At 39.3% G+C, this 21,235-nt stretch overlaps 1 protein-coding gene across 2 annotated transcripts; it reads right to left on the minus strand.

Annotated features, from left to right (window-relative positions):
- Positions 1–804: 804 nt before the first annotated feature.
- On the minus strand, positions 805–19,479 carry gly (acetylglucosaminyltransferase). 2 transcript variants are annotated; one of them, XM_012696363.4, is made up of 9 exons: positions 18,834–19,479; positions 15,285–15,406; positions 10,974–11,187; positions 10,127–10,205; positions 8,012–8,161; positions 7,459–7,549; positions 6,582–6,686; positions 5,090–5,254; positions 805–4,044 (listed from the first exon to the last, which is right to left on the minus strand). In XM_012696363.4, exons 1-9 carry the CDS (start codon positions 19,102–19,104, stop codon positions 3,931–3,933), a joined length of 1,311 nt encoding a protein of 436 aa, XP_012551817.2. In that variant the 5' UTR covers positions 19,105–19,479; the 3' UTR covers positions 805–3,930.
- Positions 19,480–21,235: the final 1,756 nt, after the last annotated feature.

A 21,235-nucleotide genomic window follows, 5' to 3' on the forward strand; every position in this document is an offset into this window, starting at 1 on the left:
CGCCGACGACCGCCAGTCCGGCGTCCCGAGGGGGAGGGTGATGGGAGAGATGTGCTCCGCACTAAACGCTTCACTTTCCCCCTTTGCCTTTTCATGAGTTCTGTCTTATGCGAGGTTTGGACGTTGGTTATTGAGCGACAGGAGGTTTTAGTTAGTTCGACTCTGACATGCGAATAAATAAATCTTTAGCCGCGTTTATACGAATTGGATCGCATTTTTTTAATCCGCGAATTCAGGAAGCGATTATTTTATTGCTTTAATGGGTGGACGAACTCACAGCCCACCTGGTTTTAAGTGGTTACTGGAGCCATAGACATCTACAACGTAAATGCGCCACCCACCTTGAGATATAAGTTCTAAGGTCTCAGTATGGTTATATTATCTAATCTCTTTTTTTTTATTGCTTAGATGGGTGGACGAGCTCACAGCCCACCTGGTGTTAAGTGGTTACTGGAGCGCATAGACATCCATAACGCAAATGCGCCACCCACCTTGAGATATAAGTTCTAAGGTCTCAAATATAGTTACAACGGCTGCCCCACCCTTCAAAACGAAACTCATTACTGCTTCACGACAGAAATAGGCGGGGTGGTGGTACCTACCCGCGCGGACTCACAAGAGGTCCTACTGGTGGTAGGACCTCTTGGAAACATTCATTTAATTTCATCCCAGTTGATTAATGTCTCAAATTAATCATCTTCATTTCATCTCATTTCATTTCACTCCATATTATCACTTTTCATAAAAATAAGAATATATAAATTAAAATAAGACATGACTTAAAGGTCTTAATTAAAAAGGATATTAAAAATTAACAAAAGAATCATTTAATCCAAGCTAATCACATAACATTTTTTCGCACATTATATCTATTTACAGCAGTTTATTTACATTATACAGATCACAGTCTTATACGCATACAAATAGGACATATTTTACAACACAATAGGGTAAACCATTTTTTATTGCGTACCCCGTGACTTACTTAAAATCCAATTTATTACTATTATTTGGTACATTATCTTATTTTATACAATGGAAACATCGAAATGCAAACGAAAAAATATATATAAAAATAAATATACATACAATTTTACAGAAAATATTCGGTTATAGGCTAAATCATTTAACCTTAACTTACGGTGCTAACAATAATAAGCCAACACCATACAAAAAAATTAGAACCATAAAAGTGGCAATAATCGTATAGTTTACCCTATAAAGCAAAACAATGCAATACACACCTTTTAAAGTTAGTATTGTTCAGGGCTACTACGGATAAAAAGGTAATATTGACAGAGCTCTGCTTGTTTTGTCATTACCAACTTTGATTTGAGACAATTTTTGTCATGAGGTTGTGATTATTTCAAGCGAAAACATTCTCAGTACGGCAGCCTCTAAGATTTTGACTTAAAGTCTCAACATGCATTTACGTAAACAGTTTAGCAGCCACGTTTCCGATACCGTTTGCCTAATACTATTTAAAAAAAAAAAAGTCATGGACAAATATCCCTTGTGTTTTGGCGGGAAAGCGAAGTTTTGTTAATGTTGTAATTTGTTAAGACTATTGGTAACAATTTCTTGGTACTAATTAAACATATCTATTTACATTATTATTAATTTTCGCTGACACGCCAGTAACAAAGTCGATAGATTGGTCGTTAATATTGATCTATTGACGTTCGCGTGCTAAATAAATAAATAAATAATTAATAAAAACTTAATATTACGAAATGTTTGCGACCAATATTTAACAATGGCTAGTTATCAATATAATGTTTGTGTTGGTTGTATTGTTATCTATCTACTTATGTGGATACCTTTTTTTTTTCTGAGCACATAGTTTTATTTTTATATCGACGCTTGAAAGGCAAACGTGACTAAGCGACAATGCGTGAACTTTACACTAGACTAATTTAAAGTTGAAATACCTGAAAACAAAATTATATTTCTAAAAAATTCTATTCTAATGAATTTAGCTGTGAGATTGAAATGATTTTAATAGACCTAGAAATATATACTTTTTTGCGCATCGAATATGGTTATTGCCTATCATTTATATACAAAGCAAATATTGTCGCTTAGTCACGTTTGCCTTTCAAGCGTCGATATGTATTTTTTTTTATTTTTTTTGTAATTTTGTTTTCAATAGCCAAAGCTATATACATTAATATGGGTTTTCTGAGTGCACATACTATTTAGATTGCAATTTAGATTATATTTAGATACTGCTTTTACGATTTAGCTAATATATACTGTAATGATTGTAATTTGTTTTGTGCATCAATAAATGAAAAACAAAATTTAAATTTTTTTATTGCTTAGGTTGACGAGCTCACAGCCCACCTGGTGTTAAGTGGTTACTGGAGCCCATAGACATTTACAACGTAAATGCGCCACCCACCTTGAGATATAAGTTCTAAAGTCTCAGTATAGTCACAACGGCTGCCCCGCTCTTCAAACCGAAACGTATTACTGCTTCACGGCAGAAACAGGCTGGTAATAGCCTCGTGGTTTTCGTTTAATTAACCACTTACCAACAGGTCGGTCGGCAGTTCGTTTACATGCTTAATGACACATTTCTACGTATCGGCCCACAGACGACCACTGCTGGACATATGCCCAATGCCTCAAAACAACGACCGATCCTCAATTCTCAATAGTAATAATAATAGTAACCGGGGACAAAAATAAATACAACCGAAATTCAAATAAAAATTTCGCAGTTTAAATAAAAAATTAAACAATATCAAGTTGAAGAAATGACTACTCGAAAATAGATATGTGTCGTTCGCGAACGAACGAATCAAACGACCCGGGTCTCAAAACCCGGGTCATTCGGGTCATTTCGGGTTGCCGGGTCTCGACCCGCGCCCGTCTCGCTTAGTCGTTCGTTGTCGCATAATGACGCATAACGCATTTGAATTGTTTTGATCTCACGTAAACAATCGAACTATAACAGTTCCTTTAAACTGTTATTCAATACTAAACTTTATATTAATATTAATTACGTCATAAATTGATGTGATAAACGGTAATCCAAACGTTGGACTGAACGGGTCGTACGAACGGGTCGTACGAACCGGATCATTTTGTCAACAGGTCAGTATTGATCTGAATCTCTAAAATTGAACGAACGGCACATACATAATCGAAAATAGTCCGTAAAGTTATTTATAGATTAAACAAATATTAAAACAAAAAAACTGGAACGCGTGCAACTTGGTGCACGTGAAAGAAGTGAAACTTCTTTTGCTGTGTCTAATATTATTGTGGTTTTCTTCATTATTCATCCTTAAATAAAATTTCTCTTGTAATAGGGAATGCTGTGTATAAGAGAAACGACCTAGCTCCTTCTTTCCTCTCTGCACGGTCGAGTGGTTCGCGAGACGCTCTATCTATTATCTCACTCTCGCTCATACTAAATCGTATCTTATCTCTTTAGCCGTAACGAATCTGTCGCGAGTTAAATTTTACTCTTAACGTACCTAAAGAAGTTTCACTTCGCAAAAATAGAAAATTAAGACAAACACGAGAGAGAACGAAAGAGGATGGGATAGCTATTGTACAGTTGAGACTTCGAACTCACGCCTCTAAAGATCGGCAGCGGCTTATGATGTCCATGGACTCCTGTGACCGCTCCACGTCAGACGGGCCGTGAGCTCGATCGCCTGTCTACGCCATAGACATAACTAGATCTATAGCACGTTGACTGCAGTGTAGGTCACCGGTGCCCTACGCGGCGCATTCAAGTAATTATGTATTATTACTCCTATTGGCCTTTATACGGAGCTATAGTTAAAAAAAAAGTAAGCAAAGATCCCGCTCGATGGAAGATCTTCTCTTTGTCTTCACACCGTAGAACCCCCACACCCTGCACGCCCAAAATACACGAGCAATCATCAACCCCCCCTACCGACCCCTCCCCCGCTAGCCCCACGAGGGGTCGTACTTGGTCCACTGGTAGTCCGGGGCCAGATAAACACGTCGACCTCGAATAAAGCACGTCACTATACCTCTGTACGCGGTCCTGGGGACGCCGCTCTGAAAAAAATAAATATATATATAATATAGTCTAAGGAAAGAAGACCTAGGTAGTGGGCGTGGCCTGCTGACGTAATACAGCAGCGACATCCAGACTGGTCGGAGTTGAAGAGGGGAGTTGGGGGGACCACTAGCATATGGTCTCGTTCACGACCTGATCTCGGCACCAGGAATTTTGGACACCAGACGGACGTTGTACATTCGCGTGTCAACTTAGTTACCAACCCACATTTTGTCATTAGTATTCAAAATCAATAATTGTTGAAAATTGTATTTTGTATCGTTCTTCTAATTATATTTTTTAATATTTTGAGTCGTGATTTCTAATTATATATTTATGTAAAACTTCTTTTAACTTGGACAGTAGGCTGGTGAATGCGAGACGAGTTACGCGTTACGAAAATTGTGATCGGGCGAGGGGAACTAATGTTGAGAGGGAAATAAGTTAGCGAAGAACGGAGTAGAGTTCATTCATAATACATGGAACCGCTGCGTTCATCTTCAATGCGTTGCCAGAGGTATTTTCTGCCACGTACCAACCCCTTCGTCGCAAGCGACGGGCACGGCGAGGACGGTTATTAGTTTTTTTTTTTTAGTAATTTTCTGACCTGGTAACTAAGACCTTTAAGTCGTGTTTTATTTTAATTTATATTCTTATTCTTATGAAAAATGGTAATATGGAGCGAAATGAAATAAAATTAAGATCATTAATTTGAGATATTAATGATGAAATATGATCTCAGTAAAACGGTGGTCATTTTACTAAGTTATTTTCAGTGGTCACTTTTTGGAGGATCCCGAGAAATTACGTCCAGCGGCTTTGTTTCGTTTTCCCACATTCGTGCACACTTTCACATTTATATTAAACAGTTAATAAACCACCGTTATTACACATTTAAGCCCGAAGAAACACTAAATAGACAAAATAAAACCAAATCACCAAACTTCACTCCTCGCGTTCCCGCCAAAAAGTCTTCGGTTAATGGATCAGCAGTAAAGGATACAGGGCAGTCTTATAAGAGTTCGTTCACTCTTTTCAACTCACTCTAAAGTCGTCCATGAGGCCAAGTTTCTTGGCGGCCCGCTGGTAGCTCTTGGCATTGGAGTAAGAGACCCTTACTGCGGAGTCCATCTCGCCAAGTATCACATCCTCGGCCATCACCTCCGGCAAGGAGTACACCGTAGAGGTTAGAGTCTCGTCGTAATTATCCTAAAAAATATATTATTTTTTTATTGCATAGATGGGTGGACGAGGTGTTAAGTGGTTACCGAAATGCGCCGCCCACCTTGAGATATAAGTTCTAAGGTCTCATAGTTACAACTCTTCAAACCGAAACGCATTACTGCTTCACGGCAGAAATAGGCAGGGTGGTGGTACCCACCCGTGCGGACTCACAAGAGGTCCTACCGCCAGTGATTACGCAAATTATAATTTTGCGGGTTTGATTTTTATTACACGATGTTATTCCTTCACCGTGGAAGTCAATCGTGAACATTTGATAAGTACGTATTTCATTACAAAAATTGGTACCCGCCTGCGGGATTCGAACACCGGTGCATCGCTACATACGAATGCACCGGACGTCTTATCCTTTAGGCCACGACGACTACACAATGAAATTACCCACAATTAGAGAATATACAGAAGGACTGTACAATCAATAAAAAAACATTACACACACTACCATGTATTTGAGACACACACATATATAGATATATAATCTTTGTTTATTGTCAAACTTTTGTTATTGCTTGAAGTCTGTGGTCAAATTGAGAATAGGTTAATATTGTTTATCTTTAATATTATTTGTCTATATAATATTATCTGTCTTGGCGAAATTTGTGATTATAGAAATATAATAGTCTTTGACAATAGAACCATAATGTTCAAACTTATAATTTTAATTAATTATAATCGAATTGCTACTACTCAGGGACCACTAGTATATAGAATGATATGGAACACTCTAAAATGGTTGAACTTTTTTTTTATTGCTTAGATGGGTGGACGAGCTCACAGCCCACCTGGTGTTAAGTGGTTACTGGAGCCCATAGACATCTACAACGTAAATGCGCCACCAGTAAAACTACCAGTTAGTCCCTTCATCGAGGAAATCATCCATGAAGTTGAACTAAGTACGTTATTTAGAAATTAGATTAACCCGTCTGCAGGATTCGAACATCGGCACACTCGCATCACTTGATACGAATGCACCGGTCGTCTTATCCTTCAGGCTACGACGACTTCTAACGTCGAGAATCGTCAGTATCAGCACATTAACCGCTCTGTACAATATAGCGATTTAATATATAGCCGTTGTGATAAAAATAATTAATGATTGAAGCATTACTGCTGGCCTGGAGGCCTTTCCAGTTTCACTAGGACAGGTGGGCGAGCAAAGGCTCAGCCAGGAGGGGTGGGGTTTGCTAACAGCTGTCCGAGTGCCTCCGAAGGAGACCTATCAACTCAAGAGCAGCTGCTTAGCAAATGAATGTACTTACTTACTTAAGTCTAAATAAATAAATAAATAGCTCACCTTTAATAAATAAGTTAAGTTTAATTTAGTGAACTCGACGTAATCCAGATTCAATTGTATTTTCCTAAGGTGCTTATCGAAGAACAGTCCTTGACTCACGCCGATCTGTAACGTTATTGTGACCTTTCGTAAGCATCCGTGAGCATTCGTGATCTAGCGGTTGATATTCGAAATTGCATTGTGCATGATTATTAAATTGTTCTAAGACAACACACGTGATTGGTGTACTCAATATTTCTCTTAGCTCGACTATTTCTCGACTTAGCTCGATCACCCTATTCGCCCCTATGATGTCTGACGATGGTGTTAATAGTTGTGGCTTCGACATATATATATATATATATATATATATATATATATATATGCATATATATATATATATATATATATATTATATATTGGCGAAATCTGTGATTATATTATATAAGTATAATAGTATTTGACAATAGAACCGGAATAATGTTTAAACATAAAATTTCGATTGATTAAAGTCGAATTTCGACTACTGCGGGACCACTAGTTATTTTAAATGTCCAAGGAAATAAATTGATTAAAACAATTTTGATTATTAACTTTTACCAAAAGTGCCAAAATTATAATTCACAAATAATGGATGAATTGAATTTGTTGAATTATCAGTTAAAAAAAAAATTATTAATTAATTATATTGAGCAATCTTGATAAGACTAAAAAAAAATTTTTTTACTTTCAAAATTTTGCCGCCCTAGGCACTTGCACCGACTACCCCTAGTGTAAATCCACCACTGAATATATATATATACACAACATTCAGACCGTCTGTTTACTGAGCTGTCACACCCGTGGATCACATCGGTGGAATATCTGCCTATTATCATCACCTCCCTAAAGAACTTACCTTCCCAAACGAATACGTCCTGGATATCTCCGGTCTGATGCAGGCTCGACCTTGGGTGTTGACTGGATTGCGGAGCCAGTCGTCGAAGAATCTGAAGCAACGCAACGGTTTTTTCACGCACGCACGATTTATAACTTAAACATAAGTGGCACAAGATCGATAATTCGTTAATTCAACTTAGTCGTTTGGAGCTTTTGATTTTTAATTGCACTCTTAAAGGTTATAACTTAGAACTCATATCTCAAGGTGGGTGGCGGCATTAACGGTGTAATTGTCTATGGACTACAATAACCACTTAGCACCAAATGGGTCGTGAGCTTGTCCACCTATTTAAGCAATAAAAAATATATGCTGTAATGTATTAAAAATTTCTCTGAGACAATTCTAAATCCTACCACCAGTATGCTTAGCATACCTGCCTAGGGTTACGGCAGCAATTAGCATAGTTACCGCACATGTTCCGATCACTTTGCCTTAACCACTTAACACCAGGTAGGTGAGCTCGTCCAGTCAATATCGCGTATGCATTCCACCCGTGATCATCCGTACTCACGCCGGAGGCCATATCGGCTCGAGTCTGGTCCACATCTCCTTCCTGAGCATCCACCCGAGGCCCGGGAAGAAGTCCGTCCTGTACAACAGTTCCGGCCTGGTCAGGTCTATGATGTCTTTCTTCCCGTTGTCATTCCACGCCGATATGCACCTGAAGCGGATGGATTCGACATTAGCAAAGATTAAGCTTAATGCAGCTTTAAGCTGCTGTAAAAGAATGGTGAAGGAACATTAATTATCCGCAATTATTTCTCCTACCTATTCTAATAGCCTTGGGAGGCTATTACAGCTTCACCCTAACGTGTAGGTGAGCTCACGGGGCTCTAAACGGAGTGTTGCTAACACGAACCCTAGCAAGAGCAGTCCTTCGCAGAATCTACCACCGGATCGGAAACGCGACCCACTGAGACAAGATCCGGCGAGAAACTCATTGGGTTATCTATATTATTAATATTATAAAGAGGAAAGATTTGTTTGTTTGTTTGTATTGAATAGGCTCCGAAACTACTGAACCGATTTGAAAAATTCTTTCACTGTTTGGAAGCTACACTATTCCCGAGTAGGAGTGGGTGATATAAATCGTATATAGATTCAATATCTATATATCGCAGCAATATCGTTGAATCCGATATCGCCCCGCACGAAATCTATATATTGATATCAGCCGATACACGATATTGCTCGATGTGATGCGCATCGGCATCGTGGCATATCGTACCGATTCGTGAATCGAAATCTATATTTCGATATCAGCCGATACACGATATTGCTCGATATGCGCATCGGCATATCGTACCGATTCGTTAATATCAGCAATATTCGTTTGGTTCGTATCGAATCGGCCAGAGTGAGTGAGCGCACGATAGGGATATCATGTGATGAATGAAACAGAAACAGGCATTATCCATACAATTGTAAACCTTATATTTAAGTCCATAAGTCTGTAGATTATTCTTAGCGTATCAGCAGGATACAATTTAGGAAAGAAGTTTCAACTTTCGACCCTAACTTGAATGCAGTATAGCCTATTTGCATCGTTGAATTTAATTTCACGCGCTTTGACCTTGAACTAGAATTTTTGGACAAGTGTTTATAAATACTTAAAAGTTTTTTGTGTTTGATTTTTAAAGTACACATTTTTCTATTTTTAGTTGAATCCAAATAATTGAGTTTATTTCTTGTGTTTGTATTAAACTTTTGAAATCTACACTCTTTTGGTATATTTTGTAATTTTAAATTAAGACACAAAATACTAAAAACTGAAAATAATGTAGCCAGTCCTAAGCTTGGTAAAAGCATGAAGGAAAGTTTTTTTGATATTTTTATTTTCATGTTCTTTTTATTACTTTAAGATCATATTATAAATTGATATCAGAAAACCAACCGTATAACGTTGACTTAAATCTATATCTACTACGATATTATATCAGCGTAACGTTTCAAATCTCAAATATCATGAATCGAGAAAATCTACTAGCATTCATCAATATATAGATTCAGAAAATATATAGATTCAATATCCGATATTGATCCTCGATATATAGATACGATGCGATACGCGGCAAAACCGATATTACCCACTCCTATTCCCGAGTGACATAGGCAATAAACATTTTTGAAAAAAATTTGGAATTCTTACTAAAACTCCAATAATGTAACCCAAGGAGTAAAAAAATTACCTAAAATATTTTTTACATCGCGTGCCCTGCGAAAACTATTGATGATAGAATAAAATAATGTACTACGACTTTGTAGAACACATCATTATTTACGAAAAGTGGCCCGACAACATATGTCTGACTATTATAGTTATGCCGCAATAAGTGTTCTATTTTTTTTTAAATAAAACAACGTCAAATATCGTTGAAATTTTGGCTAAAGACCCGAGCGGAGCCGGAGCGGGCCGCTAAACGATAAGACGGCCGGTGTACCCTTACGGTGTTAGCAAATTCCCTCAGGTTGAGCCCATGAGCTCGCCTCCTGTCCGGGTGTAGCTGTAATAGCCTTTTAGGCTACCACCGGCCAGGACATGACGAAATCGAATCATTTCTATGTAGAAACTACATCACAGGATAGTCTGACCTATAAAGCTGTCGATAAACAGAAGAAAACTTACCATAAACTAGGATCCTTTTGCAGTAAAGGATACGTGCCCAAGAAATATTCGTAGAAATCCGGCGAAATGTCCAGGTCATCTGAAATATCAAGCAGTTTCTCTAACTATACTTTTCATCATTATCATCCGACAGATATCTATTGCAGGATACAAGTCCCTCAGGAGGCTTGCCCGGTCAATGTCCGGTACTTCATTGACCCTCAACACAAAAGATCTTCAATTTTAATTAAATTTACACACACAAAATAATACTACAATTAATCAGTTACAGCCTATAGATAACAGATGGCGTTAGTTGTAGGTTTATATTATATCATATGTATTTTTATTGGTGATAGGGCCTCTTGTGAGTCCGCGCGGGTAGGCACCAACGCCCTGCCTATTTCTGTCGTGAAGCAGTAATACATTTCGGCTTGAAGGGCGGGGTAGCCGTTGTAACTATACTGAGTCCTTAGAGCTTATATCTCAAGGTGGGTGGCGCATTAACGTTGCAAATGTCTATGGGCTCCAGTAACCACTTAACACCAGGTGGGCTGTGAGCTCGTCCACCCACCTAAGCAATAAAAATTAATTATAATACGACTAATCAGTTACAGCCTATAGAGAACAGATGGCGTTAGTTGTAGGTTTATACGATATATCTCGCCGTACTATCCATGCACTTTTCGACATCACTGTACACTTTTGTTTGTTTTCATTATCATCACGTTTTTGATCGATCGATTTCCGTGCACAAGTGTACTCCGATAACAGTAATCATTTTTTTTGCCCCCTACCTATTCGCCGGTAGCCGAAGGGGTTAATCCAGTTAGGCCTAGACTATTCAACCACCACAATCAATACTCACCCTCAACAATTATCACAGCCTCGTGATTCAACGTATTGAACATGTGATTTAAGGCGAATTTGAAATGCCTTGCGATCTTGTAGTAGCCTTTCAGCTTGACCTTGACCTTCGGAAGCGGTATCTCGGACAAATCCGGTTGCAGTATGACCTTTATCGACGGATCCGCATCGGTGAAGCTGCGTATCACTTGGTAAGTGGCGTTGTGACCGCAATCCTATAGGAAATAGTTTTGTTAGGGACAGACGATGTCACTACACGTCGTTACGGATCCATCAGATCCAATAACCATTGCGTTAGACGCCTTCAGCTCTAACACTAGGAGCAGGCTTAGGGACCCCGGTAACCGTACTCGTCGAACTCGACAAAGAGGTCGACGTGCAACCTAACCGGTACATCAGGTTCTTCTCAGCGGGTCGCAATTCCGATCCGGTAGTAGATTCATTCGCGAAGCAGCCGCTCTTGAATTGTCAGATCTCCTTACGAGGCGCTCGAGCAGCTGTTAGCAAATCCCACACCTCCTGGCTGAGCCTTTGCTCGCCCACCGATCCTGGTGAAACTGGAAAGGCCTCCGGGCCACCACAATCCTTTATTCATATTTTTTTGTTATCACAACGGCTATACACGAAATCGTTATATTACACAGAGCGGTTAATGTGCTGATGCTGACGATTCTAGACATTACAAGTCGTCGTGGCCTGAAGAATAAGACTTCTCGGTACATTCGTATCGTGTGATGCGACTGTGCCGATGTTCGAATCCTGCAGACGGGTTAATAATTTTTCTAATTTCTATATAACGTACTTAGTTCAACTTCATGGATGATTTCCTCGATGAAGGACTAAAGTCGTGTAATAACAATCAAACCCGCAAAAACTGTAATTTTCATAGTCACTAGGTATACGATTCAGACTCAAGCTTCACGTCTCAAGATGGGTGATGGTCGCGTTGTGACGTGCATGGACCCGGGTGACTTTAATACCAGCCTGCGAGTTCGTATAGGATATATCACGAATTTGTCTCACCGTTTATAAGGATAGCATTTAGCCATCACGAGCCCATAGACATCTACAACGTAAATGCCGCCACCTACCTTGAGATATGAGTTCTAAGGTCTCAGTTGTAACAGTACAACGGCTATCCCACCCTTCAAACCGAAAAGCATTACTGCTTCACGGCAGAAATAGGCAGGGTGGTGGTACTTACCCGCGCAGACTCACAAGAGGTCCTACCACCAGTAAATTATTTAATATCCTCTCGATATCGAGCAGGATGTTAGAGCGAAGTTATAATATTATTGTATCGGTCATTGTCCTTGACGCGTGTGCGGATTGTCAAGTTGATCAGCCGTCTTCAAGTCGATGAAAATGACGTTCAAAGATTCGTCGGAGCCGTGGCAAAGGATAAGACGCCCGGCGTATTCGTGTCAAGCGATGCACCAGTGTTCGAATCCTGCAGGCGGGTACCAATATTGCAAATGAAACATGTAATTCACAATTGTTCACGATTGACTTCCACGGCCAAGGAATAACGTCGTGTAATAGAAATCAAACCCGCAAAATTATAATTTGCGTATTTACTGGTGGCAGGGCGTCTTATCAGTCCGCACGGGTAGGTACCACCACCCCGCTTATTTCTGTCACGAAACAGTAATGCGTTGCGGTTTGAAGGTTGGGGCGGCCGTTGTACTGTTAAAACTGAGACCTTACAACTCAAGTCTCGAGTTGGGTGACAGCATTTACGTTGTAGATGTCTACCGACTCCGATTACCACTTAACACCCGGTAGGCCGTGAGTTTGTCCACCCATTTAAGCTATAAAAATTAATATTCGAAAATAAAAGCGTTTTAAAAAGATTATAATCAATAGTACACAGTCAGCGGATCCTTGAACAACGTACCAAGCGGTGTGATAGCTTATCGGCACCGTAGTAATCGCTGAATTACGTCGTATTCACTGATAACGGGCATATATAATCTAAACTGCTTAAGGCCTGTTTGAAACAAGCGCAGATTAACAATGAACCGACGTCTTAATATAATCACGGAATATGTGATTAAGGCCACTTTTATTAGCTGTTACTACCCTATGGCACGTAGCTATGGATGCATGGAGATGTAAGCCATGTAGGGTTCACGTCAGCCAGGTCGTAAAACTCTTGTAAAATCCCTATGACCACATATGCAAGTCCTTTGCCGGTCGTAAAGCTCATGCAAAATCCCTATGACCACATATGCAAAATCCCTTCGCTGTTTGTAAAACTCATACAAAATCCCTATGACCACATATCCAAAATCCCTTCGCCGGTTGTAAAACTCATGCAAATTCCCTATGCCCACATATGCAAAATCCCTATGCGGTCATAGGGATTTTGCATGAGTTTTACCTCTTGAGTCTTCTCATACCAATGAGAAAAGGACGTACGCCAACGCAACATAATATGGATTAAGGCTTGTAGAAGAACATTGCTTCGTTTTTAGTGTTAGTTTGTCATACCTTACAGCAGGGATTCTCGATCACTCAGCCGCGGTATTTATGTGCCCCATTAAAACAAATTACTGTCATTACATTATTGTTTGCACCGTTTCGAATACTTAGCAATTTTCGTGGTCACATACAACTGACCCCGTGAAAGTATCTTTGTTTGTTTGTTTCAATAACTGGGAACAAATCACGCATGGTCATCCGGTCTTTAATTCAGGATTCTATGCGTTATTGATATTAAATATATAGATTATAAATAACACACACAAATAACGTTTGCTCGATGTGGGAATCGACCCCACGACCATCGGCGCAATAGTCAGGGACGTTAACTATTACACCACAGAGACAATTTTAATTAGCTTTATCATTTATTAGTGTTGTGGAAGGCTTAGCGACGGAGGGAAAATCTTTCACCAAGCAGGCGATATTGCTCGGTAGACCGTCAGTCCGATTTGCTTTTCCTACCTGTACTAATAGCCTTGAGAGGCTATTTCTCGCCCTAACGTGTAGGTTAGTTCACGGGGCTCAAACCTGACGACGTTGCTAGCACGAACCCTAGCAAGAGCCGTGCTTCGCAGAATCTACCGCCGGATCGGAAACGCGACACACTGAGAAGATCCGGTGAGAAACTCAGTGGGCTATGTCTATGGGTTAATTTACTCGTCGAGCCCTTCGCCGCAAGCCACGGGTTCGGCGAGGACGGTGACGGGAGTTGGTCCGGATGTTTGGAATTTGTATATTTATACAAATATTGTTCCATTCCTATTCCAAATCCTATTCCAAACAAGTTTATCTTGAAAATGCTGTAAGCGAGATTCAAGAATATGTCAAATATCTTGTGTTCTATGGTCACAGTGTCACAATATTATATCATACGTTATAGTGTTATATAGTGGTATGCGACTTCACATCTCAATGTGACCGGTCGCACTCAATTTTTTTTATTTTTTCTGATTAAGGGTTTCACAACCCAAGGCTCCAGTTTCACAAGGACAGGTGGGCGAGCAAGGGCTCAGCCTTATGGGGACGAATTTGCTAACAACTTCCCCATCGCCTCCGAAGGAGACCTAACAACTAAAGAGTAGCTGCTTCACGAATGAATGTACTAAAGGATCGAAATCGCGACCCGCTTAGATCCAGCGAGCAACTCAACGGGCTGATGTTTAGATTAGGTTGCACGTCGAACTCTTTGCCGAGTTCGATGCGTACGGGTACCGGGGTCTCTACTCCTGCTGTTAGAGCCGAAGGCGTCTAATGCAAGGGTTGCTCAATTTATTATACTCACGTAATACTCACCAAGGTACTTTATTTATGTTTCGTAAAACGAAAAATAACTTGAAAACGTCTCGCAAATCTCAATCAAATATTCCGCGCGCTATTTGATTTTAAACACGCCTTTATTAGCTTGGTAGGTAGCTGTTTGTTTGTTTGTACATCATTTTCACAGAATTCAAAACGTCCGATCGTCTTGACTATTCGCATACATGTCGAGAACCAATGACGATACAATAACTTCATTCTTATGAAGTCGTGGGATGACAGGGTTGTGGCGTGTAGACTTACAAGAATTGCTCGTTTAAAGGTATAAGATGAGATATAGAGGAGTATGGAAGGAGGAAACATATTGCACCGACCCCAAGTAACTGGGAGAAGGGCAGGAGAATGATGATATATATATTTTCCAATTACATACTTTTGCGGTAGACAGAGGCTTGGCTCTGCCCCTGGCGTTGCAGAAGTCCATGGGCGACGGTAACCACTCACCATCAGGTGGGCCGTATGCTCGTCTGCCTACAAGGGCAATAAAAAAACAAAAAAAAAATCTTACTTGGCTTACTACGATCGGAAACCTTTCCTTGTCCGGTCTGAACTTGACTAGATTGTCGAGACACCTTTTAACTGTGACCCGGTCGCAAGCGATCACAAGCACCGGTAGTATTGTTGGACCATCTGGAACAAGTCGAAATATGTTTAAACTCCATCTGATAGCATCAGCCCAAACTTTCTCTTGGGAATCGTAAAGCCGGATTCACTGGAGAACGGCAAGCTATCTCAGTAATAACCCAAGATACTGCGACCGACCTTTATTTTTGATAGGACATATAGACACTGCACGCGTTTTTACTAGTGGTAGGACATATTTTGAGTCCGCACGGGTAGGTACCACCCTCCCACCTATTTCTGCCGTGAAGCAGTAATGCGTTTCGGTTTGAAGGATGGGGCAGGCGTTGCACTATCCTGAGACCTTAGAACTCAGATCTCAAGGTGGGTGGCGGTATTTACGTTGCAGATGTCTATTGGCTCTGGTAACCTCTAAGGTGGGCCGTGAGCTCGTCCACCCATCTAAGCAATAAAATTAATAAAAAAATCGCGTGGTCACATCCTGTCTATGTCGCGTTGCAGGCATGCGTTCCAGTTTGAAGTACAGCCGATACGCAACCCAATTGAGACCTTATGTCTCATCGGCTTTTGTAACTATTTGAAACCAAATAGACAAGTTGGGGAAGGGCGGTTTTCAAATGGACGTATTTCATGTACACACATATACTTATTTATTTATTTATTTTTTATTGCTTAGGTATGTGGACGAGCTCACAGCCCACCTGGTGTTAAGTGGTTACTGGAGCCCATAGACACCTACAACGTAAATGCGCCACACACCTTGAGATATAGTTCTGAGGTCTCAGTAAAGTCACAACGGCTGCCCCACCCTTCAAAACGAAACGCATTACTGCTTCACGGCAGAAATAGGCAGGGCGGTGGTACCTACCCGTGCGGACTCACAAGAGGTCCTACCACCAGTAATTACGCAAATTATAATTTTGCGGGTTTGATTTTTATTGCACGATGTTATTCCTTCACCGTGGAAGTCAATCGTGAACATTTGCTGAGTACGTATTTCATTAGAAAAATTGGTACCCGCCAGCGGGATTCGAACACCGGTGCATCGCTCGATACGAATGCACCGGACGTCTTATCCTTTAGGCCACGACGACTTCAATAAATTTAGCAATTCAATTTAGCAATAATCACAGTTAATTGTGCTCGGTATTCGCTAATTTATCAAATTAACTTCGACCTTATGTCGATGGTATCTAAGGGGCGTAACAGACATTAAGAACCCGACAAATCGACCCACAAAGATAAATGAACAGAGAATGCGATGAAAATACGGTGACAAGGTTATCAGAACACATTGATAACAAAAGCAAATGGTAACGTTTTATTGGTAAACGCGACACAAACGGTAATCTGATCCGGGAGCAGATGTGAAATGGAACGAACATTAAAATGTTAGGCGGTTACGAGTCCGCCCGTGATCATATTACGTTTTCAAACTGAATCAAAATGTGTTTTTGTTAGGCACGTTATTTTTTAACGGGTCCTCACCATGATTTTCGGGTTTAATGTCTATTTCAATTGTTACTTATTTAAAAAACAAAGAAAAAGCCCGCTGAGTTTGTTTCGCCGGTTCTTCTCAGGACTGTGGCTTTTTTTGGAACCGTTGGTAGAGTTAGCATTGTTATTTATATTTTGACATTCAACAAGTGTGTTATACTGACATCTAAGTTGAAATAAATGATTTTGAATTTGAATTTGAATCAAAAACGGACTAGAAAGAGGGTAGATAGATTTTTCAGGTCCTAAAATCCTACCCGCAGTATTTAGTCTGTCCGTTATTATGGCACTTGCGACATATCGAATTATCGGGCCCTTGCAAAACTGATTAAATGTCTATATCGTGATAAAGGAACCCAAAGGGTTAAATAATAGTGTGAACAATACAGATAGCCGTAAACGCTCAGAACAATTCGTGTCTTTGTTACTTAGGCCACCTCGCATAAATCCTGACGAAATCCGTCTGCACAACAAACATGTCCTAGGAGAATTCGTTTTATAGCCTATTCTTCTTCTTCTTCGTCGCTTTCTTCATTGCTGAAGGTCGTGTCCCTGAAACTTGACCGTGGCCAGTCTCGTGAGCTGTTTCCATCTCGTCCGGTCCTCAGCTGCTCGAATAGCGGTTGCGACTGGCAACCCAGTTAGAGCGGTTACTTGATCACACCAACGGCTAGGTAATCGGCCGCGGGGTCTCTTTCCTTCTACTTTGCCCGTCACAATCACTTTGTCCAAGTTATCTGACCGTCGGCGGGCAATATGACCGAAGTAGCTGAGGATCCTCTGGTAACAGATTGTTGAGAGCCTGACTCGGATGCGAAGCTGATCCAGGATAGATTTATTTGTCCTCTTGGCCGTCCACGGAATTCGGAGCATTCGTCTCCAGCACCTTATAGCCTATTACTATTAAGTTAAAGGATAGCAAAATCATTGCTTCTCATTGCATCATTGCATCTCAATCGAAGAGTACATGTGGTCTAGAGGATAAGACGCTAGGTCTACTCAAGTGATGTGACATTACCAATGTTTAAATCCCAGAGACCGGTACAATATTTCCTAATAAAATACGTACCAAATATGAAACGTTCAAAAAAATAATATTTTCATAGCCATTGAGACATAGAGCCTCAAAGTCGCTGGTGACATTCAAAATGTCTATGGAATGGGTAACAAAAGAAAACATGTTAGTATTAACTGTATTATTTACGTCAATCAATAATAAACTTACGTAGCTTAACTTAACACATGTTAAATATTATTGGCTTATTGTGGCTCATATGTACACAGGTGTTTTCTATGCAATCATTGTAATTTAATACATCTATTGTATGTGGTAATGATGCATAGAAATTCTGTATACTAGGATGGTAGTGACGCAAAAGGAAATATCATCACAATTTCGACTACGTTTTCATAGATTTACAGGGCATGGAATAGAATTAGGTTTTTTTCTGCATATTCACAAAAGCCTAGCACATATGGTGTTAAGTGGTAATGTAGCATATAAATATCACACCACACCTGCAGTCAATTATGATTTAACATATACCGTCCGTTCCAAGCGATGACAACAAGTATGAAATTCATCAGTTTGTGTAATATTGCCAATTATATTTCTTTAAAACAGATGTTTAGAATTTTTTTAGTTGAAACTTTTACTATAGTGATAAGCTACAAGTTGTGGATATACACTCAAAAATTATACTATCCGAGTATATGGAACCGTACAAAGATATACCTATGACAACTGGCAAAACTATAACAATATAATAAAAGCATTGCAAGAGAATAGCAAATTAAATATTACAAGCAGTTAAAAGTATATGATGCCTGCAAAATAGAATGACTAAATTCACCATTGGATGCGGAGTGTGTGACTTCAACGGTGCAACCCAAATTCAAATTACAATTTTCAGATTTCAATGAAAATATGTTAAAATTTAATCACTATGATTTATAAATATACATATAATTAACTTACCAATAATTTCATCAGAGTACTGAATTAAAGACTCCTTTGATTGCGTTTTTTTTTTCAATTCATTTTTCACTTTCTGCAACAGTGTTTTGCTTTCCAGCATTTGGTCATCAATTTTCTTCTGAAGTCTGCCTAATTTGTTTTCTACGTCGGCTGCTGTGTCCTTAGAGGTTATAGACCTCGGCAACTCGATAATCGACGAGTAAGAGACGATGAACCACAACAATAAAACACCGCAACTAACAAACAATAGTTTTCTTACATTCAGGCGCATTTTTTTATATATGTGTGGTTTATTCGGTACAAGAATATTCTATTGTGTCAATAATGGAATATCATATTTACTGGCTACAAAACGTTTATTCAACTTTAATGAATGTAGTACACAGGAAATCCTAATTGTTTTTCAACCAACAGGGCAAGTTTAAATGAAAATTAATCTATTTTTAAATGTAAATAGTATATTATGAAAATTTTTAGTCATAAGATCCGTTTGGGAAGCTGAATTCTTAACTTTATTCTAATTTAAAATTCGTAAATTTGTATTTTATAAATTAAGTTACGCTATCACAACAAACATCTGTGGCTTATGCCTGATGGACACGTCAAATATCATCTTTCGTCGAAGCCGTCAACAAACCAAAATAAATTACATTGACATTTGACAGTTGTAGTTTTTTTTAAATTATTTTGTGGACAGGATTCTAGCCTTTTGGCCAAATCCTAACTTAATTTTGCATATCCATTTGTAAATTGGATTGGAGCGAAATTATTTGAAGTTGATTTATAAACAATAATATTTAACGAGTCTTATCACATTTTTTTCATTTTAATATACTATTTCACATAAGTTGCAAACGCCATGATCTCGGAGAGACGAGTCACGAAAATATTAGTACTAGGTGACATTGGAAAATCCACGGGGATTTTTTGGCAGGAAGACGATAGCAACCATGTGGAAATTATTTTATTTTGTTATTTTTGTGTTTTTCAGGCTTAACGTGTAACAAATGGGATTTCTTAACGGCGTTGCGCATCTGTGAAAGGTCACTAATGTGGAAAAATTTATCAAAGTCGCAAGTCATGGCTTCTCGTATTTTCATAAAGTCTCAGTAAATAGCTTCCATTTTATTTGATTTCTTTCGCTTTAGAATTATTCCAATTGGTTATAATAACAAACAAATGAATTAACTGACGTTATGAGCAGATAAATCTGTCTACTTTCTTTCTTGTACACATTTGGGCAGTTTTAGTAGAGCTATAGCAGCCATAATCATAGTAAAACGCTTAAAAATGTATTTATTTTTGAAGGTATATTAACCAATATTTATTATGATCCATTCAATAAAATTTATACAGGGTCTTAATTATTATGGACTAGCTGACCCGGCAGACTTCGTAGTGCCTCAATCGATAAATAAAAGACAAACTTTTGCATAAAATAAACTTAAAACAAACAAACAAAATTCGTCCGACGGACATATCAAAGGAAAAACAAAATTGTATTTTTTTTAATTCCGAACATTTTCATGAATATTACCTTTCAAACCTTCTCTGGACTTCCACAAATAATTCAAGACCAAATTTAGCCTAATCGGTCCAGCCTTTCTCGAGTTTTAGCGAAACTAACGAACAGCAATTCATTTTTATATATATAGATAGATAGATTAATACAAACTTAAGCCTTTTAAAGAAATAGTTTTTTCATTGATTACGTAGATGTGTGATTCAGAGCTGCTACGTGTCCTAATTTGGGAGGTAGGCAGAGATGGGATTGGTTTGTTATTCCGTAGTGGGATGACCAACCTCATGACCCATCTTAAGTCGTCCCATCCCAATCCCAATCCCATTTTAAGTCGTCGTGGCCTAAAGGATAATACATCCGGTGCATTCGTATCGAGCGATGCACTGGTGTTCGAATCTCGCTGGCGGGTACCAATTTTTCTAATGAAATACGTACTCAACAAATGTTCACGATTGACTTCCACGGTGAAGGAATAACATCGTGCAATAAAAATCATACCCGCAAAATTATAATTTGCGTAATTACTGGTGGTAGGACCTCTTGTGAGTCCGCACGGGTAGGTACCACCGCCCCGCCTATTTTTGCCGTGAAGCAGTAATGCGTTTCGGTTTGAAGGGTGGGGCAGCCGTTGTAACTATACTGAGACCTTGGAACTTATATCTTAAGGTGTGTGGCGCATTTACGTTGTAGATGTCTATGGGTTCCAGTAACCACTTAACACCAGGTGGGCTGTGAGCTCGTCCACACATCTAGGCAATAAAAAAAAAAAAAAAAAGAACTGTTATTGGCGATGCCCGCAGTCATCGCAGCGAAAGTGCAGCGTATTAAGCGGTAGGCAGCGGCTTGGCTCTGCCCCTGGCATTGCTAAAGTCCATGGGTG

This window comes from Bombyx mori, chromosome 2 (assembly GCF_030269925.1).
Source record: "Bombyx mori chromosome 2, ASM3026992v2".
NCBI lineage: Eukaryota > Metazoa > Arthropoda > Insecta > Lepidoptera > Bombycidae > Bombyx > Bombyx mori.